Raw genomic sequence first — 17,903 nt, 5'->3', positions numbered from 1 at the left:
CAGTGCTGCTCCGTGGGTGGCATAGATAGAGATAGAGAAAAGATTCTGCCAACTATACAAAGGAGGTTAACAATCTTTATCTAAGCATTAAACCCATTTGCCATTATCAATAAACAATAACAGGCAATAACTACAAATGACTAACAAGAACTACAAATCCCTAACAAACGTTAGCTAACAATTCAAAACTCAAACATGTCATAAGCTAGTTTCAAAACATTATCATAACAGGATGACATAACAAAACACAATACAACATTTCTTAGCATATATAAGGTTTGTTTGTGGGGGTTAAGAATCAAGAGCCAAGAGGGGCATTTAAAGGGGTAAATTTTCATGCCCCTTTAAGGTTAGGCTGCGCATGCGTTTTCATTGTGCAGTTTTGGTCAGGGCATTAGCCTGAATCTTGACCAGGAGGGTCACGGACCAATTTGTTTGTCTCGCCACAAACAATCCTTATCATTTTGGAAAGGATGGGAGCAGGAGACGACACGCTCTGTACGGTTTTGCTGTTCAGCCTTGGTCTCATCGTGACTACAGTAACCATCAGCATGTGCTTTTGTGAGTGTTTTTGGTCACGCCGGTACAGAAGAGTGGGATCTCTTCCTCGCAATCCGCCCCGAGTAGTGGAACCCATGGGATACCAAAGCAGAGTGCGAGAGACTGTTACATAAACAAAAGAAAACTGTTGATCTCCAGCAGTTACCACGTGACTTGTTATTTGTTTCTGTTCATCTTCGTTACCTCGTGAAGAAAATTACCAAGGACCAGACACAGACTATCGTGGAGGGAACAGAGGGAGTTACCACCCCGACATTATTCAGGACTGTGCTGGACTCACGAGTGAAGAAGCCTGTTTTCCACCTCACATGAGACTTTGCTGGACTGTTATTCTGTTATTCAACTTCTAGTTCATGTTTGTTAAGAAATTGTTATTTGTTGTTTACTGGTTGTCAAACGATTCATTGAATTTACTTTACATCTAACACACGGTTTTCAAAATAGATCAAAAGGGTTGGGTAATACATATAATAACCTACAAAAACAAAACCTATAAACAACACTTATAACTATACATGCCACTTAAGTAATAAATGAACTATAAATACTATAGTTTCTTTAAACATTCTTTTTTTATTAATATATATGCGTTACTATCATGGCTAGACTATAGGGATTTCGCATGCGCGGTCTTTCCAGATTGTTCCAGTACATTCTGTGGGGTTTAAAATTGCGCGTGCGCATGTTCAAAGGCATACACGATAAAAGATGGCTGCTGAGTGTCCAGATGAAGTCCTGGACCCATTTCCCGAGCTTACCACTCCGGTAAGTTTGTTAATGGTAACATTTGTGGCACTATGGCCAAATGACAGGTCCTTGCTTTCAATGCAATGTTTTCTCACCATCAGACCGCCACGTCACCTGCCAGGGAGGAAGGCTCTGGAGTGCGCATTTCCCCCTCTGAACATCCCGTAAGGTGAGTGTTTCTTAAACGTCTAACCTGTATGGTTCATTATAAAGGGGAATCAAACCCCTTTTTTTTTTTTTTTCTCGTTGTTTAGGCAGAGGGTGCGTTTTTCTACTGTCACACGTCAAGAACTTACGGCGGAGGTGGAAAAGTATAAAAGACGTTACCACATCCCCATCTGTGTGTTCCTGACGGTTGTTTTCTTTGCTATTCTACTTGTATTCTTCATCAGCCTACATTGTTGTATGAATTGTTAATAGTTAATTATTCCCAGATTCCTGTTTGCTATTAAATTGTTATTGTGCTAACTATATAATCTGTATTGTCGACTGTACATTTCGGCGTACTACTCGAATTTGTTTAACGCCATTGGGTGAAATCATAGTAGCAAATTGCATGTTAGTTATAACGTGTTGAATTAATCTTATAAAACGTGGAACAGCACATGGCAAAAACAATAAGGTGGCTAATCCACATAACAAATAAAATAGGATTCGTTTTACCCAGGGGCTCCCGAGAAGCCAGGAAAGCAAGTCAATGTTCCAGTCTTTCCAAGTTCGGACGGGAACATGGGCTAACTTCCCTGTCTCTGATGTGATTTGTTTAACTCCCTCACCATTGCCATCAATTTTCAAACAACAGTTGGAAACATTTCATTTACCACAAACACTTCCTTCTTCGGCTAGCAGGAAATCGAGAATCATTAGAATAGTTTGGCTCCTGATCTGTACTTACAGTTTGGATTTTACCATCTGGTATTAAGGATAATTCCTCCTTTCCTACCTCCTCTGCTGCTGCAGAGTTTCACCTGCACATCCCATAACAAGTCACCGTCATGGTAAAACACACAGATTTACATTAGTAGAACTGCTACAGAGTGTATTTTATTTCAGTTTTTCTGCCAATATTCCCCATAGCCTTGCTGAGCAAGGGATATTGTTTTACCTGAACTAGGCAGGCCTTCCCCTTATCATTTTTACTGTAACAGGTAAAGCATTTTTTCCTTACCTGGAATTTATTTCCAGATATACCTGGTTAAGGATGTCTTTTACTTCAGGGAGGTCCTCTTTTCCACTTAAAGATTTTGGTGAATTTGGCATTCTTACTTGTTTTCTTAGTTTGTGCTTTAAAGGTTTCAGGATGTTTTCCTGGTGGCCAGCAGCTGCCACAACTGTAACAAATTCTTTTCACTGAAGTTTAACACCAAATAAGTTCGTTTTGTATTCACAAAAATTCCACCTCATTTTTCCTAGTCCCTAGTTCACCAGAACCCCTTGCTGGTTCTTTAGCTCAGGGCAATCTCGCTTCCAGTGTCCACTTTCCCTACAATATGCTCATTCGCTTCTGCCTGATACTCCTCCTCGGCCTCTGCTTCATCTCCTCTACCAGTTTAGCACGACCCAGCTCTTCTTCTCTCACCTTCTGTACACGTCCCCTGTTCCTTCTATCAACTTTTCTACATCACGATTACCTTAGTAAAAATCAACTCAAACCTCTAGCCAGGCCTATTCACAACCAACTTTCCAACATCTAAATTTCCCCATCCATCCGAGATTCACCTCTACTCTCCTCAGACCCGCTGCCTGCCCTAGAGGGGCCGTTACCGGTCCTGTTGTGCTGCAAATGCTGCAGCAATCGGGGTGACATTGTCAGGTCCTTCTGCTCAATTGTCAGCAAGAGCAACCCCCTCCTCCCCACCAGCAGAAGGGTTCGGGGCAGGAGATGCTCTTCCTGCTCTGCAGGTTACACAAGCCTGCCTCTGCTACAGCACTTCTGTTTTAACTCTTTCTGACCCTGAATGCAAATCTGCTCCTTGTTGCTTTAAGTCTGCGTTCTTACATACCATGCCTTCGCAGGGGGCTGCGCTTTTCCAGCGCCGGGTGGGCACCGGGGCCCGGGGGGCAGCGATCTCGCTCGGGCTCTCGGCAGCGGAGCTCGGCAGCAGCCCGGGCTGCGAGAGGGGGGCGGCTCGGGGGGCGCGGGGCCACCCGGGGCGGGGGGACACCCCTCCCGGCCGGCGGGCGGTCCGGCACCGGTGCCGCGGGCTGGAGCGACCCCGCCCGCCCCTCCGTCGGGGCCAGCCGGCGGCTGGAAGCCGGTGGCCGCCCCCCGCCCCCCCGCGCCGCGGTGCGCTCGCTGCGGGGTGCGCCGGCGGGGCCGCTGTGCCCGGGCCGCAGAGCCCGCACGGCAGCCGGGGAGGGCTCCGCCGTCCCCCCCCGCCCTGCCCGGGGGCGGCTGCGGGAGCGGCGCGGGCGAGCCGGGGGAGCTGCGGGTGACGGGCGCCCCCCGAGCGGCTGCGGAGGACGGGCACGACCGCGGCAGAGGCCGCGAGTGCGGCGTGAAGGTGCCGGTCAGCCGGAGCCGCCTCCCGCGGGGGGCCCGGGCTCGCTGCCGGGTCTCCGCGCGGTCGGGGCTGTCGCTGCCGAGGTTCGAGACGTTTCGCCGCCGCCCCTCGGCCCGACACGCTCCTGCGACGGCGGCGCTGGCCGTGCCCGGCTCGGGGCAGGCGTTGGCCAGCCGGAGAGCGGACCCCTTCTCCGGGAGAGGCCGGAGCGAGGCGGCGAGCGCCGGGGAGCGCGCAGGGAAGGGAGCGGGCAGCCCTGCGCAGGGGGCGAACCCGGGGGCTGCGCCGCGGCTCCGCACTCGCGGCTCCGCCTCAGCCGCCGGCAGCCCCCGCAGAGCCGCCCCCGGCCCCGCACCGCGCCGCGCCGCAGGCAGCCCCCGGCGCCCCGGGAAGCGTTGCGGACCGACGGCTTGCACGTCGGTGGTCAGCAGAAGGCAGCTCTGCGCCTTAAGTGGCAGCGTAGAGGAAAGATGTGTCTGCAGCGAAGCAGCGGAGCGGGTCCGGAGGACAGCGCGTGTCGCAGGCGCTTGGCAGCACACGGCCTCGGGACGGGGAACAGACGCCATGGGGCAAGCTGGGGCACAAGGTAAGCTCAAGGAGAACCAGTTGGTTAATGGGACCAAACAGAAATTACTTGAACTGTGCATGAACACTTGAGTGAAAGTAAAGACCGCTGTGCCTTTAAATGGGGACGAGGCTCGTAAGACCCAGTGAGGATTAGGTGTGAGTAAAGGTCATCGTAAACGGTTTTTCCAGGGGTATAAAGTATTTTCCTGTCGCGAAGAGCTGTGCTAGCTTTGTGGGTTTGCCCCCCAGCTCCCGTCCCCGCAGACACGCGTAGCTGGTCCCTCGGCCGTGCGGGTGCTCGATCCGTTGCGCGGCGGGCGATGGGATCCGGCCGTTGGCCGGCAGCATCAGGTCCCGAGGAGACGGTCGCTGCCAGCCCCGGCCGGGCTCGGCGCTCGGAGGGGCTGCGCGACGTCCCGGTGCGGCAGCGGCCCTTCCCGGGGCTCGCCCCCCGTCTGGGTGCGAGGGGGGTGGCGGCCCGACGGGTGGCGGGCCTGCCGGGGTGGGAGATGCGGCTCCAGGTGCTTTGCCCGCCGGCCCGGACGGTGCTTTCGCCTCTCGTTACGCGTTCGGGGGAGGCAGGAGGGTCGCCGTTACCGTCAGCGAGCCCGTGCTGCCGCCGCTGCCCGGCGCCGGGGCTGTGTGGCATCCCGGGGTGGCGGGGAGCGGAGCGATGCGCCTCGTTCTTGCAGGGTGCTGAGCTGCCCTTCCCCGGGGCCAGGGCTCGCTGCCGCTTCCAGCTGCACAGGATTTGGTCCCGCAGCCTCAGGGTGAGGGCTGGATTTTCGCGAAACGAGGAGGAGCTGCTGGCACCTTCTGTACTGACGGGCGGCTTGATTTCTTGCTGTGCTTTTCATAGATTTTTAATAGCCCGGTGGAGTACAAATTGTAAAGGAAACTTGATACGCAGAGTTTTAGAGTTTGAAGAGAGATTATTCACCCTCCAGCTGTCGTGAGGTTTCACCTCTCCTTCCTGGCAGGACTGATCTTCCAGTTAGAAGTGAAACAAGGTCAAACGGTTAAGAAAAAAGGTTTCCTTCTGTCAGGGCGAATCTAAATCAATCAAATTCCCGGGCACCAAAGTGTGTTGTGTAACAAATGTGAGTGCAAAGGTAAGCACGTAGCTACCGGTAGCAGAAGAGCATGTGCGAGAGAAGTTGTGGGTCTTCTCTCTAAGTTCTAACACTTTGCGCTTCTACACTTCTAACTTCTAAGTTCTAACACTTCTCTTTGCGCTGTTCTGCAAATTTGCCTGGATTTTAAGTATGGACGGAAGAGGGAGAGACCGAACATATGCATTTGATTTACTTAATAGAAAATCTTGGCAGAAAGACATGCTTGTGCTGTGTATTCTGTTAGAGTTTGGCTTTTTAAAATACCCATATGTTCTGTCTAATGAAAAGCTGGTAGTATCTCCCATTCACCTAAGAATATATGTTCAAACATAGCTTGAGGTATGCTGCTAATCACGTTAAGAAAAATGTCTAGCTTAATATCAAACTGGCTAAAGTGCAGTCACTGGGGAATATCTCGGTGCTTGTAAACTTTAATTTAAAGAGTGCTATGAGGCTGGATTACCCGATAACCAGAACAATTGAAACAGCAGTATAAACCCTCTTTTTTGAAGGAAGACTGTAGGTCACTTTGAACAGCATAGAATCATAGAATCATTTAGGTTGGAAAAGTCCTTTAAGAAAAAGCCCTGTAAGATCATTGAGTCCAGCCATTAACCCAACACTGCCAAGTCCATCACTAAACTGTGTCCCTGAGCACCACATCTACACATCTTTGAAATGCCTCCGGGGATGGTGAGGCCACCCTGAAACTTCCCTGGGCAGCTGGTTCCAGTCCTTGACAACCCTTTCAGTGAAGAATTTTTTCCTAATGTCCAATCTAAACCTCCCCTGGGGCAGCCTGAGGCCGTTTCCTCTTGTCCTATCCCTTGTATCCTTGTTGGATCTGGTAGAAATGATCCCCAAATGGCAGTGTGTAAAGGATTAATTTAAATTCCAGATTCTGGTTGCCTGGCATTAGCAAAAATAAAGCTTTTGTGTTATTTCTCTTAACAGTTAAAAATTAGATGCAGGAAAAATAAAGAGAAACACCAAGTACTGCATTTCCACACACCCCCCCCCCATTTACCTTTTGGTAAGACAGAACTAATTTGCTCTCCTATCTGCTGTGCATCCTGGTGCTGAGCTAATCTTTTCTATGCCCTAGATTGTTATTAGCCTTGCTTGCTTATTACTGAAAGATTTACTTTCTAGGACTCCTTTTAATTCCATTTGGTCCTACACTGCCTTTTGTCTTAAATGTTATTTTTTTGTAGTGTCCTTTGAAAGATTCTTGGCCTTTTCTAACCTGGGACAAATTTATAGTAGCCGCGTCGAGTTTTCTAATCGTTAATGATCTTCCCAGCAGGATACGTTCTTGGTCTTCTTCCTAACTTGATTCAGGACACATTCTGTTTTAAAGTGCCCTTACCCTTGAGCCATTGTGCTGGGATTTAGTGTATTGACCCAAACTCTAGTAGATTTTTCTTGAGGCTTTTCTGTGTCACTTTGCACAGCACTGGTAAGATACCTGCTGTCAAAGTGCTTGCATTTTAGTAATAACTCCTTGGCGTTGTTAAAGTAAGTATGTTTAAATTTTCCTTTGGCCGACTCATCTGTTTTAATTCCTTAAGTATTCAGATTTGTTCTGAGACAGGTCGAGGAAAGGAGCACTTGTTCTTTACAGAGGATGAAATAGCAGAAATAAATGTGTAAATAGGCATGACCATTAGGCCGTTAGGGGTGTTTCTATGGGTGTGTCTGCTATGCCCAGAATGGTGTAAGAACAGTAATCCGCTTTGCAGATTTGGCTGTATGACCATATCACTATGTTTAGAGGTGCAGGCATCAATAGATGCAAGTGTTTTCACAGAATTAAGAAAACCATCTTGTCCATGCAGTCCAGCCATAAATGATGCCGAGAACAACAAATAATAGAAAAAAAAATGTCTTTTCAGAGGCATATGAGTAAATAGAGTATTCTGTGCTGTCCTGTACACGCATGTGTGTACATGCATTCGTAGCCAGTGAGTCGTGGCTCCTAAGCCTGATTTAAAAACTGAATGAGTTCATTATAATCCCCTCCTCCCCCGCCCTCCCCCCCCCCCCAAAAAAAAAAATCTCTGAGGAATCAATCTAATCTGCTTTGCTAAATGAACATGTGAAAGTGCTTACCAGGGATAAACCTGGGGACTCTACATACTTCTCTCTTTTTCCTCCAACAGAATGAAAACACCTTTGAGACAATAAAGGAGTTGGAAGAGGAGCCAGTGTGTCCCATTCAGTATTCTCTGTGTATCTGCATGCACCGCTTCCCCTGTTTGGTTTCTGATCGAGACGGGAAGGACAGGGAGGGTGTAAGGACATTGCAACTCTCAGAGAGAAGATAGGCTTTTGTGCTGGCTTCAGCCAGTTCTGAGCTCTTTGGGGCTTAAATCTCCCCAGGATGGGTGTAATGTTGAGTTCGTCTACTCCAGGGCACATGCAGAGGAGGAGGGGCGCCTGGAGGGAGGACCCAGGGCGCAGGGGACACCCTGAGCATCAGAAGTTGTTGGAACCAGTGATGACTAGAGCTGTGACCAGGGGGGACCTCTCAGATTTCTCTGCATGTGGTACCCCAGTTGCTGGGACATATATTAAGCAGAGGTTGTGTGGTGTGGCGGGAGGGTGACTTGGTTTGCAAAGGGGGAGCTCAGGCCAAGCCCCTGCAAGGCAGGTAGAACTGCAGATCCTCCCTGTGCTTCGTGTTCACCTTGCCTGTGACAACGTGCCGCAGAGAAGCTGAGCACAGCCCTTTGCTGACGCCCAGCAGCTTGTGCTCCCTGCTGTGCCCCTCTGAAATATTTTGGTTGATCGTCATTTCATGGCGAGCTCTATTGTCCCCACAGCCAGGGCTACTGCAGCAGTAGCAAACCAGGGCTTCTAGTTCCTCCCCGACGCCTGCCTTCCTCCCCCTCTGCATCTCCCCAGCTCTCACAGAGGAGGGGTTGCCAGTGGTGCCTTCTCCAGGCAGGGCACGTCTGCAGCTTCCATTGAATACCCTCCTTCCCTTTGAAAGCCCTGCCTCTTTCTGGCGGGTGGGGTTTGCTCATTTCCGTGAGCGCTTTTGCAGGTGGTGGTGACACGGGAAGGAAAGGGACATACAGTGCTGGAGGTAAAGAGCCGCTGCGCGTCTGTTTACACCGTGTTTGTACAGCTGAGGTGGGTACAAATCGGGGGTGGCTTTGCTGGAGAACTTTGCCAGGGCTATAACTGACCGCCTGTTTGGGAGTCCCAGAGCAGCACGTTCGGTAACAGGAGATCGCTGCGCTGCCTGCCCTTGCCGTTGCTGTTGCGCATGCGGCAGTAAACACCTCCTCTGCACAAAACTGAGTCCGGGTAGAGTCCACGGAGACAGTGTTGGTAAGAATCCCAGGTGCTGCAGAAAAGCAGTCTGAGGTCTCAGCTGAGCTGTACTGCTTCAGAAGGGAGATTAGCCATAGATAGGTACGTGCTTTCTTTCTCAGAGAGGGGGAGGATGGTGTGGGATAGTCCTTTGCTCGGTGGTCCTGTGGGCATGTGCACTGGAGAGGAGCCATCACAGGCCACCTCTTCCTGAGCAAGCCGCCACTGTGGGAGGCACCGAGATGCTCAGCAGAGGCAGTTTAGGAGCGACAGGGGTGATCTGTCCCGCTGCTTGGAGGTAATCCCCTCCATACAACCCTGAGATGCAACGTACCCAGCTAGAGGGAATCCCAGTAGAGGTGGACAAAAAGATGAACACGTGCAGGTATTGCTCCCCAGCAACATGCGGAAAAATTCATCAGCAGTACATATCCTGGCATGTACCCGTTCATATGGAAGGTGAAGATTTATGGTTTTTAGTGTAAGTCACAAGTTGTTGGACAGTCTGTTTTGCCTTGGAACGAAACCATACAATTAAGTTTCGTGAAGCAACCCGTGTTTCACATCCGTGGACAAGGTGAAATGCCATGTGCATGAGAGCGTTTCTCATCAGTGCAGATCTTTGCTGTCTCTAAAGCAGTGCAGGCTGGGGCTGTGGGTGCTACTGGAGATATGCAGCCCGCCTGCACTGCAGGAAGGTCATTCTGGTCTGACTGTCAGCTGGAGCTGTATGTTGTACAATATTGTACGTGTTGTGCCAAGCTTTCTGCAGGTAAAGAAAGCAGCAGTCATGTATTTGACAACAGCAATCATAGGTGACGCTGTGAAGAAATTCAGGGAAAATCTGCGGCGCATGTGATTTTGACTACAACCGAGCTGTAGTTCTGACTTGTCTTGGTCACTTTAATTAGTAATGTGTCATTAATTTAAAAATAACCGGTGCAGTTAAAGAGCATGGGTGTTGGTCAGAAAGGCCTGGTTTCTCATGTGTAAATTCACCAAGTCAGAGGCACTGATGCAAGTGCCTGGATGAATCGGTAAAACAGGGCTGGGCTAGCCAGGGCTGGCACGGGCAGCGTGTGCAGCCTGTAGTGGTTTAGGCAATAGCTCTAATTCAGAGTTATGGTGGAGGCGCTGAATGTGCTTGGGTTTGAAAGCACACAGTCTTCGTTAGCTTCAACGGAAACTGCAGGATTCTGCTGTGCAAATCAACGAAACTGTGAGATACAATCCGCTGTTCAGGAAAGTCAGAACATGTTTTTAAGGAAGTCTCTGTTGGGAGGTAAAACCGCTGCTGAAGCGATAGCAGCGATGGAGCGTGTGTAAAAGAGCCTGGGGAGACCCGCAGCCTTCTGGAGCCAGGCAGAGTATTTCCTGTTCACTTGAGCTATTGGTCACGATGGGAAGATGCTTCCTACAAACTGGGGTTTGTTCTAATGGGAATAGGTGACTTGTGAATAAAGAGGGCAGTGGAGAGTTGTCTTTTTCCCCATTTTTGGAAAACGGAATGCATTATTGTTCCAGTTTAACAATAGGTGGCACTTGGTTCCAGTGCAAGTAGTTATCTCTTCATTGCCATAAAAAGAAATCCATACAATTATATCAGTTCTGATTCTTAATCAAAGAATGAAAATAGCTTCTAAACAGGGTCTTGACTACTAATTCATGTGCTGTGCTATCTGCGTGGTGTGTCTTCATTGCCTTTCACTAAAATTCCTCTTTCCTGTGAAACCAGTTGTGTTTGTGGGTTTGGGATCTTTTTTTCTTTCCTCTCCTTGTTCACAGTTCCACTTGATTTTTTTCTGGTGGTGTTACAACGAACATTGTGCAGTCCTCCTAACGCTTTGTCCATCAGTAATGTTTTCACTTTTTTCTTGTTCCTGTTTTAAGAGACACTATTGTTTTCTTTCTAAGGGCTGTATTTTTGTTATGTCTTGCATGATGAGTGAATTCAAAGTACTTTCAATGGCATAATACACTTTGTAGTGTAATTTTGTGAAAATGCTTCTGTATGAATTAAAAAAAATAATTTTATATTATTTCAGGGGTAAACCCTGAATTAATCAATCTTGGATGTGGTGTTTCTGTCTTCTAGAAATACGTGAAGCTTAACTTTGTTTTTATAGGTTAAGAAGGAAAAAAGCAAACAAAGATGTTCAAAAGTGCAGGCGGTGGCAAAACAGGAATGTGTGGATAAATTAAATAACATCACTAATCAGCAAATGAAACAAAAGATTAGTGTAAGGAAGAATGACTGTTTGAAAATGGAGAGTGAAAACACAATAGAAGAAAAAGACAAAAGGAGTTTTTCATCTGGGGAGAGCTCAAAATTAATTAAAGTGCCAATGAAAGGGTAAGCTAAGGAGATAATCTCTAGCTCTTATATGTAGTGCTATGTAAGTGTCTTAGGTTTTCTGATACTGTGGTAGTTGAAGTAGTTTCCTCAGTGGTGAAAGCCATAGTGAGTAGTCCACTGCTTCTCAAAAAAAGAAGAAAAATTCTTTTTTGACAAAATGAAGCGCACGATGGAGGTTCAAATTTATTGCCTGCTCTAAAAAAAGAAAAGGGGAAACCAAAAGAAAACCCCCACCTAAATTCCTGTGATTTCCATGTCAACACTGAGGTAAAATGCATCTTCAAAACCAGAACTGAAGACTGGAGAAAGCAGTTATTTTTGTAGGAAAAGGCCACCTAGAAAAGAAAAGTAGGAACTTGGGGTTTGCTACTCCTCCCTTTTCTAGGTGATTTTAGTGATCTCCGTGCAGTTGGTGTTTTCCTTTTCATTAAGTTAATATGCCCTTTGTCAGGAGAGGGGAAAAGATGATATTACCAAACCAATCTCAAAAGTCTAAAGAAGGCACACGCATTTTTATGCAGACCTAAGCAGGAGCTTTTTCTGTCTGTCCTTCAAAGGAATCTCTGCTCTAGGTGCTTTCTGTACCGTGGCTATTGGATATAGTCCAGCTTAACCTGGATCTAGCTCAGATTCCACGTGTCCCCCTCACTCCTAGGGGAAGGGTTTTAAATACTTGGGCATATTCCACGATCTTTACAGTCAAGTCTGTGATTTTATCATAGATATTTTTTGTCTCTGTTGTTTCTGGACATCATCTTAAGTATGTCTGTTTCACAGAAATATTTTTTATAAACCTATTCACTTGGTGATTTTTTTTCTTTCTTTCTGTGTAATGCAGTAAAATTGCCCTGAATGCCAAAGGTGCAAAGAAAAGTAAAAGACAGCCTTCAAAGCAGAAGGCTCATCAGCAGATGAGCTCTTCCAGTGGCAATCATGGTCAAGTACCGGATGAGAGCACTTCCAGTGAAACATCTGAGGATGAAGGAAGGTATGCCTATAAGGAATGTTGAAAATAAAACTTACTTAATGACAAAAATTGGCCTGAGAGCTAGAGGCTAGTTTGGGTTTTTGTTGTGTGTTTAGGTTTTTTGTAAACCTGACGCCTATGAAGATTCTTGTTCTTTCATGTGACCACCTGATGTTCTTTCTTGTTCTTTCTTGTTCTTTCCTGTGACTACCTGATGCGCTTTGTGTTGACAAAGACTTCACTTTTGTTTAGAGTGCTTTTGAACATGCTGGCCAAGTCAACAACGAGGTCACGTGCACAAATTCTGATTAATTACATGAGTGTGTGCACAGGCATAGAAGTATTTCATGTGTTTAAAAAGGGTGAGGTATCTCAGTTTTTTTCACTGCAGGTACTCAGGATTTTTTGCCCTGCTCCCCGCTCCACCTTTTCTCTTGCAGCTGTTCCCTCCTGACTTCTTGCCCACCCTGAACTTACTTGTGTGGGTTGTGGCAAAGTGCGAAAGAGAAGTTGTTGACACTGTTCAGCCCTAGCTAAAAATCTGGTGTGTTAGCAACACTGTTTTGGTCAGAAATCTAACGCACAGCCCTGTGTGGGCTGCTGTGAAGAAAACAAACTGCATCCCAGCCAGACCCAGGACACCAGAGAATCCAAAATTACAGTTCTTTGACCTGTAGGAGAAGGATTCTCAGTACTGAAGGGAGCTGAACCCCTGGTATTAAACAGGGAATGCACGTAACCGTAGAGCTCCATGTCTGTAGCTGTAAGATTTCTGTCACTTTGCGTGAAGTTTAGGGAACAGTTATTTCAACTATTTGCTTAATATCTTGCGGAAAAATTAGCCTTCCAGTAGACATTAATAGCACACAATAATTGTTTCAGTCTTGAACTATATCTAGCAAAGTTACTATACCAGATTTTAGTTTAATTCAGTTCTGCAATTAAGTTTTCAAAGCTACGGTAGGTATTATTCATAATGCAAAGTAAGCATTTCAGTACTGAAATATATTTCTGTTTTCTAGACCTGCAGCAACAACCAGGAGTGAAAGGAACGAGGTACTGTAAAACTAGTTTCTTGGTAAACAGTCTCTATCAGCTTTTAATCACTTCGATGGGAGCAGTGTTTATGTAGTGATCAACCAGATGTACAAATTGCTGCTGGTACGCAGCTTTATTGTATTTGAGACAAATCTGTGGGCTGTGAAGGAGAGAATGAATCATTCCTGCATTTGTAATGGTCTGTAATACTAGACAGTGGAATTACAGAAAGTACTGTATTTTTTGTAGGTCAGCATACCAATGGAAGTAACTGATGGCCCTGGTTTAACTCACTCATCTGACCCAACTTCAGAGGATGTCCGGTTAGAAGCTTCAGCCTACAAGGAGACTATGCTGCTGTTGGAAGAGCTTAGCGTGGTTCATACGGGTATGTTTTCAAGTCTCTGTCTTCAGCTGTTACAAGTTCCCCTTAAAACATGATTTCTTTGTAGGCACTCCTAAGTATTTTAATTTCATATTTTGATATAGTATCTCTTTGTGACTAGAGATCCCCCTCAAAAGCTGTGAAACTGTCACCTAGCCTGAGATGTTGCCTGCATTACCAGCCGATGTGCCTTACGTTATCATTGGTTCTCTGTCTAGTCAGAGCTGGAGAAGCAGTTTCTTGCAAAGTACAGTTCAGCTCCTTCTAATGCGGTCATCAAAAGTCAGCAAGAGCTTTTTCTTCTTTATATCCCCTTGATGTGGTTTAACCCAGCCACACCTAAACACCTAAGCACCACACAGCCACTCACTTGTTCCACCCCAGTGGGGTGGGGGAGAGCATCGGAAAGGGAAAAGTGAGAAAACTCATGGGTCGGCATGAAAACAGTTTAATAGCAAAAGCCACGCACGCAAGCAAAGCAAAGCAAGGAATTCATCCAGCACGTCCCATGGGCAGGCGGGTGTTCAGCCATCTCCAGGACAGCAGGGCTCCGTCACGCATAACAAATACCTGGGAAGACAAAGTGCCGTCACTCTGGATGTCCCTCCCTTCCTTCGTCCTCCCCCAGCTTTATATGCTGAGCATGATGCCGCGTGGCATGGCACATCCCTTGGGTCAGCTGGGGTCAGCTGTCCCAGCCGTGTCCCGGCCCGGCTCCTTGCGTACCCCCAGCCTGCTGGCTGGTGGGGTGGGGTGAGGAGCAGGAAAGGCCTTGGCTCTGTGTGGGCACTGCTGGGCCATAAGGAACACATCCCCGTGCTACCAACCCTGTTTGCGGCACAACTGTAAAACATGGCCCCGTACCAGCGACTGCGAAGAAAATGAACACTATCCCAGCCACAACCAGCACACCCCTCAACAGCTAATGACAAAGAGTACAGCAAAATAATGGCTTTGCTTAAAAATAATAAGTACATATATATAACAAATTTCAACTGTCATAAGATGCTTGCGTATATGCACAAGGCATTATATAAACATAAGCATCACTTACTAGGGCTCTTAAACTATGCTAAAATTTCATTAGGCAAGTGTTAACATTGGCCGAAGGCCAAACTCCCCCCCCAGTGCTGCCACTGCCCCTCCTTGACAAAACGGGGCGAAAAAGCTTGTGGGTCAGTGTGAAGGCAGGGCTGTCACTTCCCAGTGACCGTCACTGGCAAAACAGACTCCGCCGATTAAAATACATTTGGATAGTGAGAAACAAAGACCCCAAACCTGAGAAGGACACGTCGGCACCCCCCCTGCTCAAGCTCTGCTGCGCTCCTTCCCTGCCACCTCCCCAGGCAGCGCGGGGAGGCTGCGGTCGGCAGTCGGGACGTAGCAGTTTCTCTGCTGCTCCGTCCTCGTCCCTTTTCCCTGCTCCAGTGTGAGTCCTCCCCCAGGCTGCAGTCCTTCGGGGAAAATCTCCTCCAGCCTGGGCCCTCCATGGGTCGCAGGTCCTTCGGGAAGGATCCGCCTGCTCTGGCACGGGGTCCTCCGCAGCACTGCGCTGTGGGTATCTGCTCCAGCATGGTTCTCTCCGGGGCTGCAGGGGAATCTCTGCTCTGGCACCTGGAGCAGCACCTCTCCCTCCTCCTTCGCTGACCTGGGTGTTCGTTTGCGGGGCTGGTTTTCACATGCTTTTCCCCTTCTCTGCCCGTGTGGTGGTTTCGCCCTTTCCTACGTTTGTTTTTCCTGAGGAGCTGCCAGCACGGCTGAGAGGCTCAGCTGTGCCCTGCGGTGGGTCCATTGAAACCGTCCATGGCCAGCACGGGGCGACCCCTGGCTTCTTCTCACAGGGACCTTCCCACTAACCTGCCACCTGCACCTAATGCAGCAAAGCACTGAACAGCTTATACATTGGGCAGTATTTGTGCAGCTTTGTGTCTTTTCTGTCTCAAAACAGGTTCTGCTACTTTGTTGAAAATGCAAAACATGCTTCTTGAATAGGAACAGAGAATAGAACGTCAGAAAAATCGGAATAAAGCGCTCTCAAGAGAAGTAAGGAAATTGGAAGATGAAAGGGAGGAGTCACAGTTCAGAGCGGAGAAGACTCGAGATTTGAAATCCGTGTTGGCTCACCAAGAAGCGGAATGGAAAAGGGGTATCCAAAGCCTTAGGTATGTAAATTGTGGTCTGATAATGTATTATCTTGTCAGTGGTTTTGTTCCGAAAGACACTGATGGTGCAGGCAACAGGATGAGAAGTTCCCAGTCTTTTGGGTTTGGGTTTTTTGAATCCCGTGGGCCAGTTATGCTATGAAGTACATAATGTGAGAGGGGAAAAACGTCCGGATACCAGCTCCATGTACAGTCTTCTGGATGTTGTTCTAACTTTGTTTTCTAGCAAGAAAAGAGCAAGAGAGTGTGTACGGGGAAATCAGATTTATAAGAGAGATTTGCGAGGTGGTTGGGTGTGGGTTTTTTTTTCATTTTGTCCTCGCAGCTTCAGTTGGCCTATAATACTAGGATTTCTGGTAACTCCACCCAGTGCAAGTCAAACCAGAGCTTAGAGCATTTGTTTGCTTACCTGTTTGTTTGTTGGAAAGGTCAAGTTTGGGATTGCCCCTTTCCCCACACTCCTGAGCTAGACCCGGAGGTGTGAGGTTTCTCATCGCTGTTGACATCACGTCCGACAGGGGTGGCCAGCAGGCACCGTAGGCAGTTGAGCAAGGACAACTGCAGAGCCCTGGCCTGGGAGGGGAGATCTCCTCGTGGTGATCCCCGGTGGGATGGCGTGGCTGGGGAGCTGGCCCAGCAGGGCCAGGCGGCCCAGGCAGAGCGCGAGCTCAGCAGGAGCCACCGTGAGCTGGCAGCTGGGGCGGCCCGCAGCGGCCTGGGCTGTCTGGGGGGCAGCAGTGCCAGGGCACTGGGGGCAGGGAGTGCCCACCCCTCCTCAGGGCTTGCTGAGCTGTGTCTCGAGCCCGGGGTCCGGTTTTTGGCCGCCCAGCCCAGGAGATCTTGCCCAGCCCGTGTGAGGTCGGCAGGGAGATGCCGGGCTGGCGCGGGGGCAGGAGCACCAGCCCTGTGAGGGGAGGCTGCGGGAGCTGGGCCTGGGGGAGTTGGGCCTCCCAGCGCGGGGGAGGGGAGTACGAGGAAGACGAGGCCGGTCCCAGCTTGGCCTGGGTTTGACTTCAGCAGGTGTTCAAAATCCTCAAGCATCTGTCAAGTATAAAGAAGTAGTATTTTCATTCTAAGTGAATTCTCCAAGCAGCGTTAATTTGTACTTTCGAAAGTTACACTTTTTATGAAATTACACTAGAAGTTATATGTAAAGCTTTTTCCTTGCAATATACGCCATTCAAATACAAACGTTTGTCAGTCTTTCAAGTAATTTTAGTGGTGGTTGATTCTTGTTTTGCAGAATTTCTAAAGCAGGCTTTCAATTGGCAGTTCTTCCCTTACGCTGACACTTGATTTTTTTTTTTTTTTTCTTGTTGACTGTTGCGAGTATATGGGAAAAAATAGTCAAAATAATGATCAAACACAAAGCTGCTTTCTTGTTTGGGTACCGTGGGCACACCATGGACCGTTTTTTACCATGTCAGTGCTTATTGCTGATTGTTTCAGTTGGTAAAGAAGCTGACCTTCCATAAGGCTTTCCTTGTAAGTCAGCTTCAAAATGAAATTGCTGTAGTTTCTCCCAGAGGTAGATCCGACTGGGGTTTAAAACTGTTTTTAATCGTATTCAGCTTAAACCCCATGCATTTCTGAATCTGGTTTTGAACACTGACATCCTTCTGGAGTAAACAGAAGCTGCTTGTTCTGCCTGTGGTCAGCAGTTGTTTTAGACTTACAGAAGGCTTGCTGAAAAATTGTTGGGTCTGCCATAGGTAAGTGGCGTGCTGATTCACCAGTATTGCTTCTGGTCACTGAATCCGTAATGTGTAGGCAATGCTCAGTATACTAAGAAAATGTATACTAACCATAGTAAAAGTTTACGATGCTTTGATCTGATGAGACAACAAACTCCTTTTTCAGCAAAATGGCTGTAATATGAAGATGGATTTTTTAAATTTTATTATAGAAGTGTGCACACTGGTGTGTGTTTCCCTATACAAATTTAAAAATAACTGATAAATCACTCAAAGGTTTTTTTCTGTATCTTGTACAACTGATACCATGCACAATGGCATGAAGTTAGAATTCTTTAAAAAGTTGAAAAGTACAGTAAAAATATGAACTCTGAAAACGTTTAACATTTTTTATGGTTTGAGTTGTCTCTGCAAGTTCATCATGTGGAATATCTACTTTTATATCAGTGCTTTTATTTCTCAAATACTCCGTTAAATCCCAGATCT

At 47.7% G+C, this 17,903-nt stretch overlaps 1 protein-coding gene across 1 annotated transcript; it reads left to right on the top strand.

The window, feature by feature from the left end:
• The first annotated feature begins 2,798 nt into the window (after positions 1-2,798).
• On the top strand, positions 2,799-12,155 carry LOC129734552 (translation initiation factor IF-2-like). Its single transcript, XM_055698164.1, has 4 exons — positions 2,799-2,892; positions 3,550-4,398; positions 10,942-11,168; positions 12,010-12,155. The coding sequence occupies exons 1-3, from the start codon at positions 2,799-2,801 to the stop codon at positions 10,944-10,946; spliced, it is 948 nt and encodes a 315-aa protein (XP_055554139.1). The 3' UTR covers positions 10,947-11,168; positions 12,010-12,155.
• The last annotated feature ends 5,748 nt before the right edge of the window (positions 12,156-17,903 follow it).

This window comes from Falco cherrug, chromosome W (genome assembly GCF_023634085.1).
Source record: "Falco cherrug isolate bFalChe1 chromosome W, bFalChe1.pri, whole genome shotgun sequence".
Lineage (NCBI taxonomy): Eukaryota > Metazoa > Chordata > Aves > Falconiformes > Falconidae > Falco > Falco cherrug.
Note: the sequence above shows the minus strand (reverse complement) of the source record. Positions and strands in the feature narration are given on the sequence as shown.

Bases quoted from the DNA above. Each gene is read 5' to 3' on its own strand.
- LOC129734552 (XM_055698164.1), top strand. From the start codon at position 2,799: ATGCTCATTCGCTTCTGCCTGATACTCCTCCTCGGCCTCTGCTTCATC. The intron at 2,893-3,549 runs GTACACGTCCCC...CGTCGGGGCCAG, and splicing joins CTCTTCTTCTCTCACCTTCT to CCGGCGGCTGGAAGCCGGTG.